This window comes from Falco cherrug, chromosome 10, assembly GCF_023634085.1.
Source record: "Falco cherrug isolate bFalChe1 chromosome 10, bFalChe1.pri, whole genome shotgun sequence".
Taxonomy (NCBI): domain Eukaryota; kingdom Metazoa; phylum Chordata; class Aves; order Falconiformes; family Falconidae; genus Falco; species Falco cherrug.
This window is the reverse complement of record NC_073706.1, coordinates 18,297,216-18,319,845: the sequence shown is the minus strand read 5'-3', so window position 1 is coordinate 18,319,845 and position 22,630 is coordinate 18,297,216. Positions and strand designations below refer to the sequence as shown.

Genomic DNA, 22,630 nt, shown 5'->3' with positions numbered 1-22,630 from the left:
GGCTGCAACACACGACAGCTGGATTGTCATCTTGGTTGGTGAATCTTTGCGCGATGTTGCCATTGTTGTATTGGGTCAGTCATCTGCATCTGAACGTAATTTTTTAGTGCCCTGAAATGGTGCAGTCACCAATCTCTGGTAAACCTGGGGGTTAAAAGGCAGGCTGTCTTGTTATCTGTTGTATTACTTCAGCTCCAATTCAGTCTTCCCCTTCATTGCTCCTCGGGAAAAAAAAATAATCAGTTCACTTAGTGTAATTGTATTAGGTAAGATAAGGCACAGGCTTTTGTGTTGCTTCCTAGATAGAAATCGCTGTAACCTCATGATTTGTAATGTTATTTCCTCGGAATTGCTAGTGAGGGTTGCTCCCTTTACACAAACGCTGTCCTGCATGTTACTTGCAAACAGAACTGTGTCCCATTTCCAGTGGGAAAGGGAGTTGTCTGAAAGTCAGTTTGGATGAAGAAGATAGTCAAATGTGCGTGAAGCCTCTTAGGCCCTTTGCTTTAGTGACATAAGGAAGTTAACAAAGAGTCTCAAAAGTTCTGACTGTGGGATGTTCCTGTAAAAGCATGATGACTGTAAGAATATGGCTGGAATAGTGGCATCTGTGTTTCTATTTTGTTACTTCATTTTCTTATTGATTAAACACTCTTAACAATTCCATAATGCCAACTTTTCCTCCAAGCTTTGAGTCTCTGTACTGTTTAAGGCCTGAGTTCCAGATTCTTGTCCTCTTAAGAGCCTTTAAAAAATGGCAGCAAAGAACAGAAGTCGCTGTACATTTGTGCTTCAGGTGCTACTTAGTTCTGAAACACGGTGACAGAATGCATTGTCAGGTGTTGAGGGAAGGTAAATACCATGGTAGCTTTGATTTTTTCAGTTCCTAATCCCAGTAATCACTTAAGTGGATGGAGGGAAGACCAGGTCATGTTCTGGTTTTCCTTTCTGACTGAGAAGAGTCTCATGAGGGAGCAATTGGACTTGTGGTGAAGAAAATTTCTGCTAATACTGTCTTGTCCAACTCTCACGTGACATTTCAGCACTGTGTAACACTGCTTCTGCTTTGCTCCTTACAGAAGGATTTGAACTGCAAGCTCTGTCAAATGGAAGTGCTCCCTAAAAGAAGGAGCAGTAAGTGAAGAATTATCAATGATGTCCAGACAAAGGTGTGTCTAGATCAGAGGATGTTTTTTTAAACCTTCTTGATTCTTTCCTTGCACGTAGATGCCTCTGGGTTTACACCTACTTACTGATGTATAGTGCTTGTCCTCTGCCAGTATGCGCTGGTCTTGTCCCATTGAGCTCAGTTTGTTCAAGGAGAGTGCATTTGGTGTAATTCACGTGCAGAGGGACCAGAAGGAAGGGAAATGGCTGGAAAAAAAGTTACTGGAGCATGTAATATGCTCCAGCAGCTAGCTCACATTTTAATTTTCTAAAAGCTACCTCTTCCTCACACATGTTGTCTCCTGGTCTCAACTGATGTAGTGCATACCATCTCAATCCCAGATTCCTGGGACGGGGCTGTATTTCTGACAAGGAAAGTGGTGTTATTTTTACTCCAGATCTTGGCTTAATTCATGAGTGTAGCTGAAAAGCAGGCTTGTGGTGTAGTGTTGACAACAAAATCAGTGGCTGCTTCAAAACAAATCTCAGTGGGCCACTCTGGTGAGGGTTATGCATGTGGGGAGGGGTATTATTGACAGCCGGTTGTGAGTCCTGGAGGTGCTGAAGTGTGTGGAGAGGGGTACGGTATAAGAAACAGCTATACCTGAGCTGGAGCATGAAGCTAAGGAGGTAAAGCTTGACTTCTGTCTATGCCGCGTGTGTTCAGAGGCAGTTTTGGGAGAGCTTCACATCTGGTCAGTTGTTGTGTTGCTGCACTAAGCTGGTGCTGTCAGGAAGTGGCTGCGGACTTCCCAGTGTGTTGGCTTTGCCTGCCAGTAGCTGCCCAGCCTGTGAGCCTGTGAACTGGTTGAGCTGTTCTTGAACTTGTCCTTTTTTCTGAGGGAAGGCAGCAGGCAGTGCTTTGAACTGCACAGCAGTGCTGTACCCTGCTCCTGCTCTGTGCCTCTAATTGACTTAAAAAGCTTTCCACATAACTTAAAAAGCACTAACTACTGTATTACACACTCCAAATACAAAAATTCCTGTCTAAATGCCAGTTTAGCTTCAGGCTCCTGCCATTTGCAACCAATTTATCTGGAGGGGAACTGGTGTTGAAGATCAGTGAACATTTCCGTTATTTCTGCTTCTAGACTCTGTATAAGGCTTCACTTGTTAGTAATTTGTGCATTCTGCTTCTGCTGTAGGTATTAGATTTGCTGGGATAAGAATGGAGAGCTGGAACTGCTGTCAAGATTTTATGTCGTTGCCTCGTACAGCAATTGGCTTGGTAAAGCTTTGGAAACTGAAGCATCTCCAACTTTATCCAGATGTATTTTTGTCCTTGGCTTGAGGGTTTTAAAATTGATCTCTTTATACAAGAGTTGATTCACTAGTCTGAAACGAATTTTGATACAAATTGTAGTTACAGAGTTGCTGTGTTGACATTTGGTGGTACATTTTACCAAGTAGAAGAGAGTCTAGCCGCAAACTGTTTCTTCTGTTTAAAGAAAAGGGTGTTCTGCCTGAGTTGCTGCTGTTTTTTCCTGTTGTCTGGAAGAGCTAGAATAACTCTCACAAAATCCCTGAGCTACCAGCCACTGCTGGGAGGAAACAGCTACCTCTTGTAGGCAGATGACTTTGCACTCTGCAAGCTGCCATCACATTTGCTTGCAAGAAAAGGGCTGTGGCAATGAGAAGGCTTTGATGCCTCTGAAAAGTGAGCCTTGCGTTACAATGCAGGCTGTCTTCACTGCAGCAAGCTTTTCGGGTGAGTTAGCCGAGCTAGCCCAAGAGTGAAGTGCAGTCCTAAGGGGTAAGCCATCTGAATTGGAGCTGTTGCTCTAAAAAGCAGAGATTACTGATTCAGTTCAGAAAACTCTACATGTGGGACTGAAAAACACTGAAGAAACTGGAGCTTTTTCCTCATTACAACTTTTATTTCATATAAATAATTCCTCTACATCAGATTTTTTGATTTTTCAGTCTTTTCTCTCACTGTAAAGAAGAAACAGCTAGCCACAGTTTTCTGAAAAATGGCAATCCAGGCACCAACCAAAGTGCATTCAAGCGAAGTGTTAATGAGCAGGAAAAAAATTACACTTAGAAACAGGCACTATCTGTACAGTCCCATCCCTGGAGCTTGGTACAGACTCAGTCCTTCCTAGGCATCACTGAATGCAAAGTTACTTGGATTTGTAGGAGAAAAAGGAGGGAATGTGGGAAAAGTGACAGTTTTCCTTTCAAAAAGGAGTCTAGGGCCATAAAATACAGCAACAACTGCAGCTGAGTTTTTTATCTCTACAACTAAGTGCTGGACCAGGGGCAATATAAAAGTTTGTTTACCTGGCTGTGTGCCTGACTGCTGCTGAGGTGCAACAAGCTCTTGATCTGAGACTGTATTTTGTGTGGACCATGAGGCAAGCCAGTTCCTGGTATTTGCTGGTAATGTCTCAGTCTGACTGGACCAAGATTGAGATCAGTCACCTGATGTACAAAATAATAATAAATTTTAAAAAAATAAACAATTGTAAGCAGGTTTTTGAGCCGGTCAGGTAAGGCATATCAGCCTTTAACAGTGATGGAGAATCTCCAGGACATGGAGCAGTTCTACAGTCTGGCTTCTTTTTTCTATCTGTTCTTTTTATCTGTGGGATAAGTCCAAATAAACCCAGTCTGGTCTTTGGTGGGATTAAGATGTTTCTGCTGATAAAACATGAAAGCTGCACACTCTGTTTCTTGATAATATCTGGTCTGATGCCAGTAAACTCCCCTGAATCTGGCATGTAGAGGAAATACCCAGGCTTGTTCTTCATGAGATAGGTGCTGTAGATCTAAGTTATGTGGAAAACCAAAATGTTTATCTGTGCAAATATTAGTTTATTAAAACAGGATACAGTATTTCAGTCCACACGTGCCAACCTTATCACCAAGGCACTCTGCCATTTTGGTTAGTGAATGCGTCCTGCAATGAAATCCAATAAATCTCCACGCATATGTGTCTGCATGTATGTGTACTCCTGCACCAAGTTTTAGAGCAGCACTTCAAAACAGAGGTGAGATCCTCTTTGCTCTGTCATTCAGAATTCAGAAACTATGTTGTGTTATTCCTTGTGCCTGTCTTCTGCCACCTTAATTGGTAGCTGTCTTTCAGCTAGGTCCTGGTTTGCTGTGAATCTCTTAGCTGCTTGGGGAAGTCCGAGCAGCTGGGATTCTCGCACATTTATGCTTGTAAATGCTCATCCAGATCCTCGATTTGAAAGGTGTCTTTTAAGGCCAGGTCAAAATGTCTGCATGGCAGCTTCCAGAGGAACTGCTGCCCTCTTATTCAAGCACAAGGCTATGAAAGGCACAACCAGGAACTTTAAAACATTTGATAGGAAGCCTTAGACCTTCAGCTGCAATTTGGGCTGGGTCCTGCTGCCAACTCCTTTGTGCAGTGTGGTGGAGAAGGAAAATTATTGCATTTGTGCTGTCCTCCTCCTTGCCCTGCTTGGCACATAAAAGCTGCAAGCATCTCCAGCTACTGTAGATACTCCTGGCCCTATGAAGTGGGCACGGTGTTGTGCTGAGCTGCATACATACCTGCTCAGTCTAGCAGCCACCTCAGAAAAAAGCATGGGCTCCTAATGTGCTGACCTGGCCTCTGCTGCAACAGGAGGAAAGCAAGCTGGTAAAGGACAAGGTGCGGTAGTTGATGTGTGCTTGTCAAAAGCACCTGCACCCCACAGTGTCACTGGAGGACTCTCCATCCCCTTCGTGTCCCATGGCCCATGCAGCTACCATACGCTTCTGCCAGCACTTCAACCACATACAAACCTCTAGTACAAGAGCTGCCCTAAACACTACTTTTTCATCCAGCTACTGAACTACAATGTAACACCTCTCACCAGGTCTCCTATTGCTCTGCTGTGCCAGTCGCCTGCTCCCTGCCCAACAGCGACCGGGAGCTCGCACAGCCCCTGCCGTCCTCCCAGCACGTGCAGTCCCCTGCCAGCCTCTGTGGGAGGAAACGGGTGGTGTGCCTAGAAACTTAAATCTTAACTTTAAGCAGAATTAGTTATTAAATAAAATAAAGTGCATCCAGTAGACATTTCATGGGCTTGCCACACAGCTGCAATATAGGCAAAACAAATACAAAGGATAAGTGACCGTGTTTTCTTTGTAGGTTGGGAGTGTGTGTAGCCTTCCCTGTCCTTTGGCATATGGATAGGAAAGGGTGATGCCAAAACTGGGAGTGGGGGGTGTTGACGGGGGACCCCATGTGTTGCAAATGGGTGCTGAAGGGCACTGGGGAGGTGCTGAAAGATGATTTCATAGAAGGTAAAAGAGTGAGGACAAGCTTGTGCTCCTCTTCTCCTTTCATCCACCACCTTCAGCGTGTTAGCCTGTGAAACAAAAGCAGAAACAGCAGCGGGATTATCAGCCTTTAGGGAACTGCTGAGCAGTAAATTAAAAACGTCTGCTGAGTTTCAGCCTGACCTTCCTGCACGGCTGGGGCTGCTTGGGAGGTACCACTGCAGCGTAACCCAGATCCCTACATGCCACATCCAGTGGGAGCAACGTGCAGCTCTGTGGCCCAGGGGATGGACTGAATGTACCAGTCTCGATGAAATGCTCCCAGTCCTCCTCTGGGTTCATTAAGACTACTTTAATCTCTTCTTTTGTCTCAAGGACTGTATGGTTTTGTGTGTGTTTGTGCAGCACCTGGAGCCACATGAGGAAGGGCTGATTTTGCACAGGGCTTTGTGGTCCTTTTCTGAAACCTTGCCTGGGGATGCAGCACTTGTGTTCGCCAAGTGTCACCTTTTCTGTAGTGAAAAACCTAACCTGTAAGTGGAGCCTGCTGTCCTGTAGCTGCCTGCAGACCCAGATATGTTGATTTTAATTGGGAAAGACAGACTTTTTTTTCCCCCCCTCTCCTTGTAGTTGCCAGATGCTTGGCTGCTGCTCAGAACTGCTGAGCTGGCATTTTCCCGCATCCATGTTTAAATCCACAGATCTGCCTTTTGCTGATGCAGATTTCAGCACCCAAAGCTCCCAAGAAAGCACAGAGAGGGGATATAAAAAGAAAAACTGATTAAATACCATGAATGCAGGAGAGGCGATAGTAAGCTTGGCTCGCATAAAAAGGAAACCTCTACAGGAATCATTCAAGGACACAGCCATGGATATCTAGTAAGGAACTGCACTGAAATCATACCTGAGGTACTGAAATAATTGGTGCTGAGAAGAGACTCTTAAGACTGTTGTGCTGGAGACATTTTTCATCGCCCTGTACATGTGCAACGGATGGGGTTGGCCACATCCTGCTGCTGAGGGGGTGCTTAGTGCTGCAGCAGCACATTTCTGGGATTTAACGCTACTGGGAAGGGCCAGGAAGCAGATTTTCAGAGTTGCTCTTGGTGGTCCACATATTGTAAAATAATCTGCTTTGAAAGTCAGAACTGACACCAGAGCTAGCTCTGTTTATTGTTAATCTCTTTTATTATTAATGTTTTCAAAAGTCTGATTGACAGCCCTGTGCTGTTATTGCCGGTAGACAATTCTCATTCCTGTTTTGCAGTATTATTGTTTCCATGCAGACACCTTCTTGCTGTGCATGAGCGAGTCCTTACAGCCAAGATACTGGTGGGCTTTAAAGTCATTACTTCTCTTAGTAATTAGACATAGTGATTAGCATTTCTCTCATTTCAAACTGTATCCTCTTTTCCATGCATAGCTCAAGGGCTGGTCGGAGATTTAGCAAGCTCCATGCTAGCGTGACTGTTGTCAGTCAGGGCTCAGGAGAGCGATGCGGCTGTGTGCTGCCTTTGACTGTGCCATCAGCAGCAAGGGGATGCAGTGCCAAATTCCCCTCCGTGTGTCACTGTCACATGGGAGGATTAATGCAGATCGCTGGTGGTCTATCTCAAAGGCTCCAGCTGCCTCACATTTCCCAGCCTGGCTGGATGTGGGACACCACTGGGATGACTTTCACAGCCAAGCCAACAACAGCCCGTTGTAGGACCTACTGGTTAAATCTCGTGTCATGGGGGTGGATGTACATGAAGTCCCTGAAGACTAAAGCTGAACGTAGCTGATGAAGTCTGGAAATTTGGCCCCTCTTCCTTCGTCTGAGATTAGTGCCATCCATCCTCTGCTTGGGTTGGAAGACATAATGTTGTTTGGTCTCTCCGGAAGCAGGCCCAGAGTTTCCAGAGACAATTTTGTTCTTAGTGGACCACTCAGACAGTCTCATGAAATACTGCAAGGCAGATTCAGGCATGACGTGTAAGGACCATCTGTTAGACATCATCATACCAGATTTTCTCACTTAGCTTTTTAAAAATGGAGATATATATATATATATTTATCTGCTGTTCCCAAGTATACTGTAAGGCCAGAAAAAAAGATCAGTAAGATCATGAGGCATCTTCTGTCTAGCGCAAGGCCATTAGACATCCCTGAATTAATTCCCATTTGAATTAGAACTGATTATTTAAGGGGAAAAAAATCCTAATCCTGTCTAGATTTTCCACTGGTAGAAAAAATATCACTGCAACCCTTGATGAGCTTAAATATGTAAAGGCAGTCTTTGGTGGAGATTCCTTTTGGAGTGGTTTAAGATATTGTCACTCTCTGTAGTCTGCCTGTTCCTTCTCAACAGCAGAGCTGGCAGAAAGGAAGATGGGGCTGTGCCGTGGCAGGGCAGGCCCTGATGTGGTACAACTAACTCCTTTTCATGTGGGGTTTACATTAAGAGGGTTAACACAGCGGGCTGAGGTATGGGCACGTGCTCCCTTCTGCCAGCTCTGTCATAACGGCAACAACTGCAGGCTACAAGAGCAGCTCCATTTTCAATGTTTAAAATGGCAACAGCTTGCCTGTCAGAGCCCTAAATTATGTTTAGACTTGTTAAGCTTGAGTAAATAGCCATAAGGAAGTACAGGTGCTCCAATGACTAGCTTTGGCCTGGGACTCTTGATGCACTAACAGCTTCTAATAGTTCCTTCTCTCCTCAAGTCACCCTGACAAACCAAAGAAGAGACAGAAGCTCTTGAAAAGTGCCAGAGAGCTTTAGGAGTCCAGAGCCTACATTTCCAGATGGGATGTATATGCTAGTTGTTCTGGGTGTCAGTGAAAGCATCTGCTTTGACAGTGGTCACCAACTTTTGACAGAAGCATACACAACTGTCATCAAATCCATCCTGTCACTGTCAAAAGCACGACACCGGTACCTCATGCCTGCCAAAGCACGCTGGTCAGGCCAGCCTAGAAGATGATAAGAGTCCCTGCTTCAACCATGGCATGCTTCTAAGTCACCTGTCCTCTGACAGGGAGCAACCTTTTTCTGATTTTCCCATATTTATTCATGGGATGCTTCAATATATTGATTCTTGCACCAGCACTGTTTTCTGGCTTGAATGTTTCTCCTCCTCCATGGGTGTTCACTACTGCACTGTATTTACAGAGATCACAACTCCCATCACTTTCTGCCTTCATTTTGCTAGACTAAACAACCATTCCCTGAACATCCCTGGAGTCCTTCCCTGTGCCTCTTCAGTTCAAGTACATTTCTCTTGAACCATTCTGACATTAAAAAAAAATTCCCTGTGTTTTCCACTGTTAACAGTATTTTCCCATGTCGTGCCACGAGAAGGGCTTTCCATCACTCTAGAGGTATGAAGATAACTGTGCCAAGTCCTGTATTAAGCCATACCACTCCGTAATTCTGCATGAGGACTAAGCTTTCCACGTTGGTGGTACGTGGTACTAAGATGTGCTCTGGGAATTGGAAATGCCGACAGCATAATGGTGGGCTCCAGAAGGTGATGTGGACTGCAGGAAGGACCAGGGAGGCCGATGCTATTCAAGTCAAGCCCTTGAGACCTCACCCTGCCAATCCTAGGCCAACTTCCAAGACATAACAGCAGATGGCATCTTCTTGTCTCCTGAACCTTAATGAAACTGATATATTCTTTGGTAGCTCCATAAATGTATTGAGAAGTGTTGGTTTCTGCTTGTACTGCTTCCTGCACCAACCTTTAGCACTGGTTTACATCAGAAAGCTGACCTCTTCTGACCTCCTCAGTCCTGCAACACACAGGCCCTGCCTGCCCCACTCCTGTTTACGTCAGCCAGAGCGGCAAGGTCAGATCCCTGGAGCTGCTCTGGAAATCTACCCCCAGCTGCATTTTCTCTAAAGATGTTAAGATTAATTTTCTCAAGAGAATTCAGGGAAAAGCTTCTGTGGTTTTTGTGTATCGTTTACTTCTCTGGGACTTGTTGGACATTCTCCAGGGATTCCAGTCCTGCACTTCGGGTAAATATTTATTCCTTGTTATTTGAAGCAAAGGATAAAAGCCCCACCACACTCTCTGCACAGCATCTCCAACTGGTTTGAAGGTGCTGGCGATTTTTAGTGCCATAAATAGACATTAGCAGTGGAAGCTGTGAAACTCACAAGGGGGCTACTTACTGCAAGGAGCTGCTGTTCTGCAGAAATGGATGAGTAGCATCTGCAGTGGGGAGTGAGATCTGCAGATTAATGTGTGGGGGACACGGGCCCCACAAAGCCCAGGAGCACAGCAGGTGGAGAGCACATTGTTATCACTGATCACTGATGTTTACTGCTGCTACAGGTTATCTGCTGTGCTTTGCGACGTTGTGAGGTCCGTGAACAGAGGGCATGTCCCTGGCATCACATGAAGTGACCTGGTACAGGATTTTCTACTGGATGGGAATTCCACAATATAAACTTTTCAACGGTATGATATTTTTACAATCCTTTCAGGGTTGATAGGTTGTATTTTGCAAAATCATACCATCTGTTTCAACACTGATTTTCCAAAAATTGCACAGTATCAAAACTGAATCACCAGTATTTAAAAACATAACATTAAAATTTTCTGTTTAGAAAAGGTTTAACAAGGACTCCAGTTTGGGCTTTATGAAATATGAGATGTTGAAGCAGACACATTTCTGGTACATGCATGGCATTTGTCAAATCTGTATTTTTCACTGAAAAAAACCCCTATCTCACTGGTAAGTTACCTGCTACCTCCTAGCAGGAAATCATTAACCAGTCTTGATAACCCATGACAACAGATTCCTCCAGATGCTTCTCCTTAAGGCTAGTCATATTACATGTAGGTCTGGTTTACATTAATCATCTTCCTTTTTCTCTACAAAGTCTCTGTCCTCCAAGACAGTAGCCATCCAGATTATAATTTGGGTTCTTGGCACAGGCTTTGCTCATGTATTCTACCAGGTGCTTCAGGTCATTCCTTGGTGTAATGTCCACTGGGTACGTGGACACAGAACACAGTAAAGATTTCCAGCTGACCTGGATTTACCAAAACAGAGCTGCTCGGTACCTCCTGGAGGTTTGCAGAACAACAACCCATTTACCTTGCCACATAAAGCCCTTCATCAAACAAAAGAATTTGTGATACCATTGCTCACACGCCACAGGGTGAAAGACACCCCCTTCTTCCCCTGCTGCAGTGGGATAACATCGTAATTGTGTTGGCCTGATGTCAGATCAATACAGTTAGGCACGGACACCTGCAATTCAGTGTAAGCATCAGCTGTTAAAAAATATACATGAGGCACCAGCCCACAGCCTCTTAACTGGATTCTGGGCTATTCACTGAGGACTAGCTGTTCCTTAAAGATTATACTCAAGTGGTGAGAGGAAGCAAATAATTAAGGCAGTTTGGGCACCTGAATTCATGGTACTAGGCACAAACAGAATAAATAAACTCTTAATTTTGCATTCTAACAAAAAGTGCAGCTCTTCATTTAATGCTTGATCTTACTGCTCTTTCAGCTTCTTGAATGATGCTCTTTTCCCAGTTCTTGCTAAAGCTTGCTCTGCTGGATAATGCTGTGCTTTTATTAGATAGGCTGAAAAAGGCAGAATCATCAGCCTGCCACATGGTTACATTCGTGATGGGACTCAGCTGATGTAGCAATGTTTCCCTTGAGCACAGCCACACCTATTAAGTCCCTCTGGGGGCCACCCGCAGTGGCTTTGCTGAATGCAGGTTTCCTACAGGTTGCATTTTGGGCAATCCTTTACCTAAAGCATCAGCTGCAGGCATCAGGCTCAATAAGCAAAAAAAAAAACAAAACCCAAACCAAAAACCCAAGTAGAAAATCCCACCAAAGATTCAAACATCCCGCAAATGGGGGCAATCCTAAGGGATCTGGTTCCAAAGAATTCCTGTGAAGTAACACTTCAGGGAGAATTACATGAAAATAAAGTAGAGCTTTGCAGCTTTTTATACATACTGTGGTCTAAAACTAATCTGTCTGTAGAGCACTGGGAAACAGAAGCCAAGGGAGAAGGGAAGTGACTGTTACCAGCCGGTGGTTATTTATGACTGCCATCTGTGTCATTGTGCAGCCTGTCATGTTGATTTGGGAACTTCAAAGCAACGGCAGGAATAGACACGAGACCTTTTCACTCCAAAGACACTGACAACTTAACCTACTTGAGCCAAATGAGCTATTGCTTTTTTGGTGGTTGTTGTTGTCATTGTTGCTATTTTGTTGCTCCTAGGAGCCCTGCTGTCAAGCCATGCAGATGAACTGTTCTCGTTGTGCTGAGCTAGTGCTAGAGAAATCCAGGTCTTGCTTTTTTTTTTTTTTTTTTTGTCTGCCAAGGGATGTTCCTGACAAATTGGACACAGGGAGCAGACAGCTAAAGACAGGCCCTTCTGTCTTCCTCTTGGCTTTTCTCCCCACTACTGATAGATAAATCATGGCAGAATTCACCCTGTCTGCAAGTGATCTTGTTTGGGAAAGCCAACCCTGATAGTGGCATGTCACTGGTGCAAAGGGAGAGGTCAAATTGCTTTGTGCTGACTTCAGCAGATAGGAGGTGACGTTGATGCCCTAGAACATCATTAAAGACTAACAGGCAAGCAGCACTCATGCACTCGTTCTCTAAATGCTCTTGCAGCTGACGGAATGAAAAAAAAAACCCAAACCAAAAACCTGGAGAAATCTATTGCTGGGATGGGGAAACACAGAAACTGTGGCACTGGCTCACCCTGGTACCTCCATGGGTGGTGAGAAAGCCAGAGGCTTCAGTGGAAAGTGAAGAAACGTTCAAATGAAACAACCACAGACCAGTGTGCTCAGAGAGGACTAAAGGAATGAAAATGCATTCTCTCAGTTTAAAATTTGATGTAGCTGTGTTGCTTCCTGTGATCCTAACACAGATCTGACACTCTAAAGGCCCTAACACTCTAAAGCACTGACACTTTAAAGGCCCTCACCCCAAGTGACCTGCCATCCATATACTGCACAGGGTTCCTCTGAAACTGGAAGCATCTCCTAAAATAAATTACAGGAAAGAGCAAGAAAAGGAAGTATTTTGCTTTAATTCATATGCCTCAAAAGGTGGTACCTGATGCTGAGTGCATAGTTCAGGCACACCTAGAAACTCATCTTAACCTATTTGGGAAAGAGAGGAAAGTGAGGCAGGAATACACGCTCTTGTGGGGGCACACTTAGGCAAGGGAAAGTTTCAGCTAGGAAGTACATGGGAAGGCAGGCAGAATGAAATGGCAGTGGGTAACTGGGACACCAGTTAACCCCTCATTTTCCCCTGGCATCACTACACTTGGTGTTTCCCAAGTAATAAATATTTTCAGAGAGCAATACTAGTCTCAAGTTCCAGCTTAGCCAAGCAGACATGCGAGTTCTTAAGTGCAAACACCAGGTTAAGTCACCTTCTTTTCTCTAAGACATAAAGGTATGTTTATAATTAAGCCTGCTGTAATGAGTTCAGTGAGGAGTGATGGAGTAAAGAGCCATGCTGAAGTGAACTCAGGGCCCTACTATCAAACCATAGGAATCTCCATTGCTGAGATGAAAATGGACTATTTATTGTTTCTTCTTAGCTAGTGTCTAATTAAAGTTATCCTGAGTGAGAAAAGTAGTCATCAGTTCCTTCATCCTCTACTTTGGGGGGATTTTTGGTAGGCTGGAGAGGCATGGCCTGGACAGTAAACTCCCGCTACGTGCATCCAGGTGTCTTTAACATTTTCCTAAATGCTATTGGAATTCATTTCCCTCACTTGAAGGAATTTTAGTTCACACACAGACCTAGCTCCTGCTGGTTCTTAGTGTTTTGTCTTTTTTTAAACAGCTGTAACGCTTGCGCTTCTCCATGCCTTTTGTATAGTATTGGATTATAGTGAAAGTCTTTGTTAGCAGCTTAACCACTTCATCCCTAAGCTCATTTGTACCTCTGGGATGAATACTAAGCAATACCCAGTGACAAGCTGCTGGGTCGGGGTCTGAAGAAAAGCCTGCTGGAATCAGGGAAAGGCACTTGGTGGGGGGGATCTGCCTGCCTCGCTTTGAGCTGAAGTGCCTACTTATGGAATATAACTGCTGCCTTTCTACTTAAAGGATAGAGCCAGGCGCAGCCTGAGAACAATTCTGGTGTTAGCAAGAGCTGGATTGCATTCTGGAAGTGCTCATCTCTCTTCTTTGAAGCAAAACAAAGCCCAGATCTTAAGTTAGGTGCCTGTGAGCTCAGCCTGAGTTAGGTGGGGTGAATTGCAACCTTACTGCCTAACCTGGTAATAGAATCACATCCTGACTTACTGGTCCGATTCAGCACCTGTGGGTATGATACACTGATCTGTGCATGACATTGCCTGGAAAAAACACATCTTGCCAAGGTAGCTGCCAAAGAGCCCCTACACTCTCTCCTTGCCTCTTCCCCCTAATTTCTACATTACTTTTCTGCCTGTCATACTTTGGTGTTTCTCTTGGCTTTTCTTGTTCTGCATTTACCCCGCTGGAAGAAACTTCTTTGCTTGCATAAAACCTGGAGCATTGCTATATAACCAGATCTGTTCTTCCTCCTTTAGGTTTGGTTCATAAACCTTTTTTACGGGAACCACCTCACCCTTTGTATTTATAACTGCCTTGCACATTAGTGTTACCACATGTGTAAGCCAAAGTGTAGCATTCACAGATCTTGTACTGTGAAGAGAACCCCACATGCAGCCCACCTTCTTCAAACTACTGTCCACGATGTGGGTTTCTATAGCTTTGCAAGTGTTTTGGGAAAGGGACCATGCTGACCTCAAGTTACTGTAGTTGTGATCACCCCAGAGAGAAATAAATTCATCCGGCTATCCTTTCTGAGAGTTATCCCTTCCCAGGAACAGTTTCAGTTTGTGCCCTGACTAATGCTTGTCATCAGCCAGACTCAGCAGCCCAGTCTTCTGTCCAAATTTTCCTGTCTAACTTCCCATTGCTTCCCTGACCAGTCCAGGACAGCTCTTTGGGATACACAGATTTAGACTACCTGAGGGATCCATGTAATTATTAATGAACATTTCTGGATAGTTATCTGGTGTGATGCATTATGGTCACAGAAGACGCAGTCGTGGACCTGTACTATGGCTGACTGTGTTAATGGGATAACAAACACACCACAAGGAGTGGGGTCAGGAACTCACCTTCTGTCTCAGGCAAACCAGTGCAATCTTTGCTAGTTGAGAGTGTCCCCACTGTCCTTGTCCTTGCAATCCTCGGCCTGGTCCCCTTCCCTGGGCTGTGATTTTGCTGTGTCCTGCTTGGACAAAACAGTCTTGTCAGAGTTGGCTTTCCTTGGGGGCAAAGGCTCTCCTCTGTGTTCAGTGCCTTCAGCATCTTCACCTCCTTTCAGTGCAAGTGTCTGCCCCTGAAGGGCAGTATTATGGGTTGCTTCCTCCCCTCTTGTTTTCACCAGCTGTCCTTGACTTGCATCCAGTCTGTCTCCTCCTACTGTGTCCAGCTTTCCTCCATGACTGTTTGAAGAGCCCTCAGTGGACTCCTGCTCTGAAGCTGTGTTTTTCTCTAAGCCAGCTCCATCTAAATTCGCTCCCATGGGCAATGACAAGGTCTCCTCACTGCCACGCCTGGTGGCCTGCACAGTGCTTGGAGGGCTGCTCTGTGAAGCAGTGCTGTCAGTGCTCTCCTTCTCCTGGCAGATGTCAGAAGTGCCAGGTTTCCCATTGGCATCTTCCACAATGCCTTCCTTACTTGGCTTGGGCCCTGGCTCCGAGTCACCTGTGCTGGCTGCAGGTGCCTCCATGCTGAAGCTCTTCATGCCTCTCCGCTCCTCCTTCTGGCCATTGTGGGCAGACTGGACCTTTCCACCTCGTAGCCTTTGTGATGAGGAGGCCCCATGATCTTGGAGGCTTGGCTGTTTCACCTTCTCCTCCAGTTCAGCTGTGCAGTTCGCTTCCACCCCATCCTCACCTCTGTTCTTCCGCTTGTCCATACCAAGGCTCCTCTGAGAAAAGAAGGAGATACTCAGTTCAGCTTATTGGAATATCAATATATGGTATTCCCTGTCTATAATGGTACTCAAAACTTGAGGAAAAATTTGCCAAGGCCATTAAACAATGAAAAAAGCTGTAAGTGGAGAAGATAAGTGTTCAGGGACCAGAATAAGTGGAGTGGTTGTGCTGACAAAGGGTCAATGCAAGAAGTGAAGCTGCTCTCACATCATGCCACCTGGAGAGTGTAATGAGGGTACATTTACCCCAACATAGAGGTGTCCCAGCTCTGCAGTGGCTGAGAGCCTTCAACTTTCCTGATAATGCATGTTTTGAGAAAACAGCCAGCCTTGAACTCATGAACTCACCTGGCTGTCAAGGTCATCCTTCAGAAAAGATATGTCCTCGCCTTCTTTTGCATCCCATCTGTCAAGAAAAAAAAATATCAGAATTTAGGCTTTCAGGTTCTTATATAGCAAACCCACTCTCCCTGCCTGACACCTGGATAGGAATTTCTGCCAGGCCATACATTCCTTGTCTGAGCTCGCTGACCAGGCAATGAGAGATAAAGGTGGCAGACATGACTAGTCCAGTTCCTTTCAGCATCTGTAAAGCACACAGCCCATCCACCAGAGACACTCATCTGAGATAGCTAAATCTTAATGAACTGGTTGTTATAATTCTAAATGTAGTGAAAACATAAAATCCAATTGCCAGAACAGACAATTGTCCCTAGACTAATAAGATACACAGTTTGTTTATGCTGATGTCTGCCATAGTCTTGTCCTGCTTGTCTGAGAGTGCCCAAGTGTCCCAAATCTCCACAACAGCAGACATGGAGGCAAACACTGAAGGATAAATTTGCTTTGAAGTAGCCTGGGAGATTGGAGATGTGGAGATGTGCAAGCAGACTGCAAGAATAGCCATAAGGATTAGACTGAAGGTCCCCCTAGCCCAGGCTCTCTTCCCCTCTCAGCACCACTAGCAGATGCTTAGGGTAGAGTTTGGAAAGAGCGCAAGCATGTTGGTACCTCCCCTGTACCCTACCCAGCTTCCAGAAACGTGCAGCTCTGGGATTTCCTGAGCCTAAGATGGTATCTCTGGGTTGAGTCATGCTTAGCAGACAGTCTCTTCCAAGGATTTGTGTAAGTGCATTTTGACCCCATAGTAAATTCCCAGCAGCTACAACATCCTATGCCAAAGAGAGCCACAGCTTAGTTAAAGGCTGCAGGACAAACTGCTTTCTTTTGCTTGTTTGAATTTGATAAGGTGAATATAAATCCGAATCTGGCCATGCAGTGCTACTGGGCAGGGAATGGGTCTTAGTAACCCTTACCTTATATGTCTCCCTGGCAAGTTACATCACACACACACAACCAGTTTTTATATATATACACACATATTTCTCCCTGCCCTATAAACACATCATCTGCAAAGGTGTGTGAGATTAAATTCTTCTCTAGATAGACTCAGCTGGACTTACTGGTCTCTTCGTTCAACAGATTTGGACCAAGATACAAAAATGAAAACACATATTTAGATGACTGCAGAGTCAGGCATTTCCAGAGGCAAATGTGTTACAGTGATCCCATGTGCCCTTGTGAAACTTGTGTGGGAATTACCATCACGGACTCCACTATACAATCACACTAAGCTGCTCCACGCTGTCTTTTTATCTAGCAAAGTCCTTAGGGCAGAAGTGAGTTGCATTTGCAAGCACCTCAAGGTGCTCTACAGAGCTTAGAGCTGGATGCAGTGTCCTTAATAAGCCAGAGGGCAAAGCAGCTTGGAGCAGTCCTACAGGGCTTAGAGCCAGACCCAGCACCCAAACCACAGCCAGTGAGTCCTTGCCCTGAACACAAAGTAGGTCCCTGCTGCGGGGCCAGCTCAAGCTGCAAAAGGTCCCCCTTTATTGGAAGCAGCCCCCACCACGGGGATTGTGTTTTCAGTGGTGCCCTGCAAAAGCTCTGAAAGTCAGGCTGTAGGGGTAGAGCTCCTCACACATGGTCAACCGTGTTAAATTTCAGCGTGGGCTGCCCTCATGATCAGTTCCCTTCTGCACTCAGCATTGATGCAGGTGGGGCTGATGTCTGCTTTCCCCAGACAGGTACCCTAAACAGAGGAATGACTTGCTGATTGCAGGTTTCTGCCTCTCCCTACTCTATCTACTCTACTGCTGCATGGCTCCTGCAGAGCCATCCCAGAACAGGCCACTTCCACAAGTCTAAAGATAGGCAAAACTAGCTAGACAGCAATTTTGAAATATTCAGCATCTCTGCCTCACATCTTCCTCTTCCCCATCGTTACCGCTAAAACACCAGAGTGTGTTATTAATCACTAACATGCAATGAAAATACTCAGTGCATTCCCTAGCATGGCTGCTGCTATCCATGATAGGTGCTTGGGATATGGGAACTTGGCTCCAAACTCTTTACAGGGTGAGGTGCTGCTGGAAATCACCACCAGATGCTCTAAATGGGTCTCACCACTGCTATTGGGTTGCTTGGACTTAAATGGGAGAGGATTCTCTGAAAGGTAAGGAATATTCAGCACCCCAAAGGCTCTCTGAGCTGAGGTTTGAAAGGAGAGAAAAAGCTTCAGGAATGTTCTTCCCAAAAAGAAGCAGTAGAGCAAAGGATGCTCTTTGAGCTTCAGAGACAAGATTACATGGCCAGAGAGTCACAGGATCCCTTCTAGATCAACAGAGGACTCAGAAGATGCAATGAAGAGATCAGAAAAAATAAAGTCCATGAGGTGGGATGGGGGGGCAGAAAGAGAGCTATTCTATAGTGATTCTGGCAGGATGGAGCAGCTGGATGGTGCTGAGGGAGGTGTCCATGCTGCAGCAGAACAATGTTTGGATTCCTCATTTCCCCCAATTTTCCTGGGTCTACAGGTAAAGGTGAGGATTTGGTGGCATGGCTCCATGTTTCAGCTACTCATATCAGTAGAGATTAACATACTTCTTTGTAGTTTCAAATGAACCATGATTTCCCATCCTAGTAGTTGATAAATGTGAAGTACAGCAAACAAGAATGAAAAAACGTATATTGAGACACCTTCTAGCCCCGTTTCTAATGCATGATGTTCAGGAAGGAGTACCATGTATTTTTCCACTGTGAGATAAAATGAGAAATAATAAAAAGAACAAGAACAAAGAATGTCTCTGCAGAGACAACAGTATGTAAGATTTTGTAATTTCATCATCAAGAGAATTTAGGCATCTAAACAAGATTCTAGCACCAGCCATTTTGGGGCCTTAAAGCCTTTAAATGGATACGAAATATCCTGATTGAACCTGGCAGCCCTGGAGGCACAAACATGTACTGGAAAACATACCATCTCAGTTTGTTGTGAGGAAAGGAATCAGGCTATGGAAGCCCATGACAAGCCAGGCATCCTCTCTCCAACACATCCCCCCTGCAATACATCCTCTGGGCCTCCTGACACAAGGTGCTAAACCTCGCTGTGTCATCTGGCTAGCTGACCTGCCCCCCTCCCCAGATACAGAACACATCCCAGAAACTATTTTCACTTTGAACTGGCTGACATTGCTGGTGTGCTTTGACTCCAATATGCTTCAAGCAGGCATGTCCAAGGCACAAGGGATCTTAAGTCTGCTGGACCCACCGCATAAATGTCCTGCCAATGGGGGGAGGTAAGAAAAGCAAGGGAATAAAACTATATTATTTCAGCAGGTAGGAGTGTGGATACCCTGATATAGCCCTACTCAAGCTGTCCCAACCGCTGGCAGAGAGGAGTCTGCTATCCAAGCTCTGGAGCAGAAGAGGCAAACAGAGACCACTGCAGGAAGAGACTCTGAGAGCCGCTAATGAGGTACAGCTCAATGAGATGTCATCAAACAGCACTCCAAGCTGGTCAGTCAGAGGCTCTGAGACAGTGTGCAAAACATTAAATCCCAGCCCAATATTATTTCTTTGAACTTCTGCCATAAGACATCTAGCCAAGGCATTCCTTCTGGGCATGGCTCTGAGAGCTCAGCACAGAAGGAAAAAGAAATGGCTTCAGACCTTGTTATGATTTCTGGAAACCACCCAGTATCTGCCTGTCACAGGCACACTTTGGGGCCTAAGTCAGCCTTTGCCAAGGAGGAGGAGAGATGGAGATAGGGGAGTGGGTGGGTTCTCATCCCTTCCCCTGGGTCTAACCAGGGCAGAGATGGAGCCCAAGGCAGGACCTGAGCACAGGCGTCTGACCCATCAGCCGTGACATGGAGGCAGCAGATCATAGCATGATCCATCCGCCTGTTCTGCCTATAAAAGGGAAGCAACAAACTCATTTTCCATTCCACGAAGCCACTCAAAATCAACACTGCTCTTTCGTTTACAGCCTACCGACAGCACACATTTAACCAGCCATAAGCATCTAAATTGTACAGCTAAAATGTCCACAGAGCAGAACAGAATGACTGTATTAGGATTCAGATCAAACACTGGAAAAGAGGAGGTTTATCATGCCATCAGGTCCTTCTAACATCATTATTTTCTGAAGTCTTTCCTTCTATTTTCCTGCTTGGGAGGAAGGACAGGGGTGGGCCACATCTGGATAAGCTAACTCACTGCTCCCACACCTTATACACCTGATCATCCCTGAAGGGCCCTGAGACACATCCCGGGTCTCATGGTGAGTCAAAGCGGGCATAACCAACAGTTGAAGGCATGACCAGAATAAACCAGATGCACCACCACATGAACCTCCCAGGGAAACCTCCTCTGCACCTTCCCACCTCCCCAGGCCCTGGAGTGCAAGGAAATAAAAGACTCCAGCAGGAAGGAGAGAGAAAGGAAGAAAATTATGTTTGCAGTGGGTATAACTCACTCCCAGCAAACACTAACAGAAACCATGAGCTGCTGCTTCTGTGCAATTTCTTCCAGCCCTTAGGAGCACTGAACATCTCTCCCACAAGAAGACACAACCTGCTCTGTGGCAATAAGGTGTCCCGTGGACCCTTCTCAAAGCAGAGGGAATGGCACTAGATGCGTGTTTTAAAGGAACGGATGGATCAAAGTCCAAAGGGAAGGTGTCTCAGGAAACAGTGTTCTCTGATTAGCTTGGAGGCGACTTAGACAACTGATAACAAATCATTTAAGTTCAGAGGGAAGTAGAGACAGCAATGCTGCATCAGTAGCCTTCCCCCTGAATCCAGTTTAGCCCCAAACTGGTGTGTGATTCTAGGAAAGCTGTATTCTGTAAGAAGTGCTATCTTTCAGAAAGGCTGATGATCTCAAGTCACGTCATTTGTGGCTGTTTAAAATCTTACAGCCAGTGTGGTGGTAGTAGTGTCTGCCCGACAGCTACCTGTGCTTTAATTTCTTATATAGTATCAGGTGGGTGTATTTTTTTCCTCCAGTTTCTCTCCTCCAGTGCATCTGTTGAAGTAACTCCTGTGCACAAATTTTCTTTTGATGTCTCTCTCTGTCTACTTTCCTGTCCCCGGTTTTTAATTCTTCCCTCAAAGCCTTGTAGCCTGTCCCTTTTTAAATTTTATTATCTCCCTTTGTTCAGCTCCCTGTCCCTGTTTTGTAATTCCTCCCTCTCTGCCCTGTAGCCCGTCACTTTTTAGATGTTATTTCTGCCTCTCTCTCTGGCCAGCTCCCTGACCTCCTTTTTCTTATCACAAATAGCCAAATTTCAGTGGCAAACCTCAGAAGCTGAACCACGCTTAATCCTGAGGGTAGTTGTTGAGGTCTGGGAGGTTGGTTTGGCCCTGATGGGTTGGCATCTTCAGGTGGGGCAGAACTGTGTACAATCACTGCATCTTTCATAGTTTTGACAGCAACATTCAGCCTGCAGTCTGAAGCCTTCTAAGGTATTTACAGAAAGTAACAACATAAAGCAAATCTATTGGCATGCCCATCCTGCACATCCCCTGGGAACTGCTGTAATTCCCTGATGCAGCAGTCAGTGGCTAAGGGAGAGCAAGCATGAGCATAGCTCATGAGCTTTTCTTTCCCAAATACATTTTATTGGGGATGGAGCTGAAGAATGGAAAGGGGTGAAATGTAACTTACAAACAAAGCCAACTTGATTATTTGCATGCTGTTGATCCTATTCTTCATCAATTTCTCAGAACTAAATTTAATTTTAAAAAGTATGATTAACTAACAGACCTTAGGAAGACAGAAGATAACCCATTTTTATGCTGTAAATAGATTCCCAGTCCACAGCATAACTAGCTGAGAGTTATGGCTGCTCAAGGTGAATTTCCTCAAAGCACAGCCAGTGGGAACAGAAGTGACATTGTAAGATCTTCAGAGTTAATACAGTGCCAGGCTTCATATTAGACCTACCACTGTCCTGACACAGCAGAATCCTGCCCACACAGACCCTGCCTAACACTCTTCATTTCAGCCAAGTAATGGCTGACCTCCAACTAACTAATTTCTTCTGGGAAATGCTGTGATACCCCTATGAAGCCCATACCTGTTTATGCATCTGTTTAACTGCATGGTCATAACTGACCTGGATGGTTGAGGAATGTTAATATTAAATGCTGCTGGAATGGTTTTGCATCTGGATAAATGAAGACGCCTGGGGTATGTAATCAACTCTTCACCCTTTTGTTGCCCACTAAAGGGCATGGCAGTGCTGTGAAGGCGTTCATTCCTACTAAACCGTCGGTGTGGCTCCAGGAAACTGGAGACTGCACTGAAACTTAATTATGGTGAGCAGTAGGGAAGTGGGGCCCCTGGGAGGATGTGGGCAAACCTGTAAAATGAACTTAGCCTTGCTGATATTCCAAAATTACTTCTGCGCAAATTATTATATTGCTGTGTGCTGCCAACAGCTGGCAGGAGCAGGCCACTTCTCTCCTCACCAGGTTAGGGATCTTTAAGAAGAGTTGTTTAAGAAGAAAAGACATTTGTACCACAGTATTAATTCTAATAACTATTGGTTCAGTTGGGAATTATCTTTGGAGGCTGCCCTTCTGTATCAGTGGTGCCTGGAAGTCAGATTACGATGTGTTCAAAAGCTTGCTGAGGCATGTGCCAGTGCTACCCAAATCTGGTCACAGAGTAATCCTGACCCCCTGCGCTGTTCTGCAGGGAGTTGATGCAGCGGGTCAGTAAAGCGATGATGCACCCCACAAGTACCACAAACCCCACTAAGTAAAGTCCTGCCAGACATGGTCCCAGCCAAATGGGACTCATCTAAACAACTGCTGTTGTGAAACAACATCTTTTTGTGTCTGTCCCTCTTCACAATTAGGCAAGGAATGAGACCTG

General features: G+C 45.2%; 1 protein-coding gene across 2 annotated transcripts in view; it reads right to left on the bottom strand.

Moving 5' to 3' along the window:
• Positions 1-1,176: 1,176 nt before the first annotated feature.
• The window catches only part of CCDC9B (coiled-coil domain containing 9B), a 55,771-nt gene continuing 34,317 nt past the window's right edge, over positions 1,177-22,630 (bottom strand). For both annotated transcript variants that reach the window (XM_027804133.2, XM_014279303.3), the window contains 3 exons: positions 15,752-15,809; positions 14,580-15,397; positions 1,177-5,492 (listed from right to left, as the gene is read on the bottom strand). In XM_027804133.2, coding sequence (XP_027659934.2) covers positions 14,612-15,397; positions 15,752-15,809 — 844 coding nt within the window. In that variant the 3' untranslated portion in view covers positions 1,177-5,492; positions 14,580-14,611. The remainder of the gene's footprint in view (positions 5,493-14,579; positions 15,398-15,751; positions 15,810-22,630) is intronic.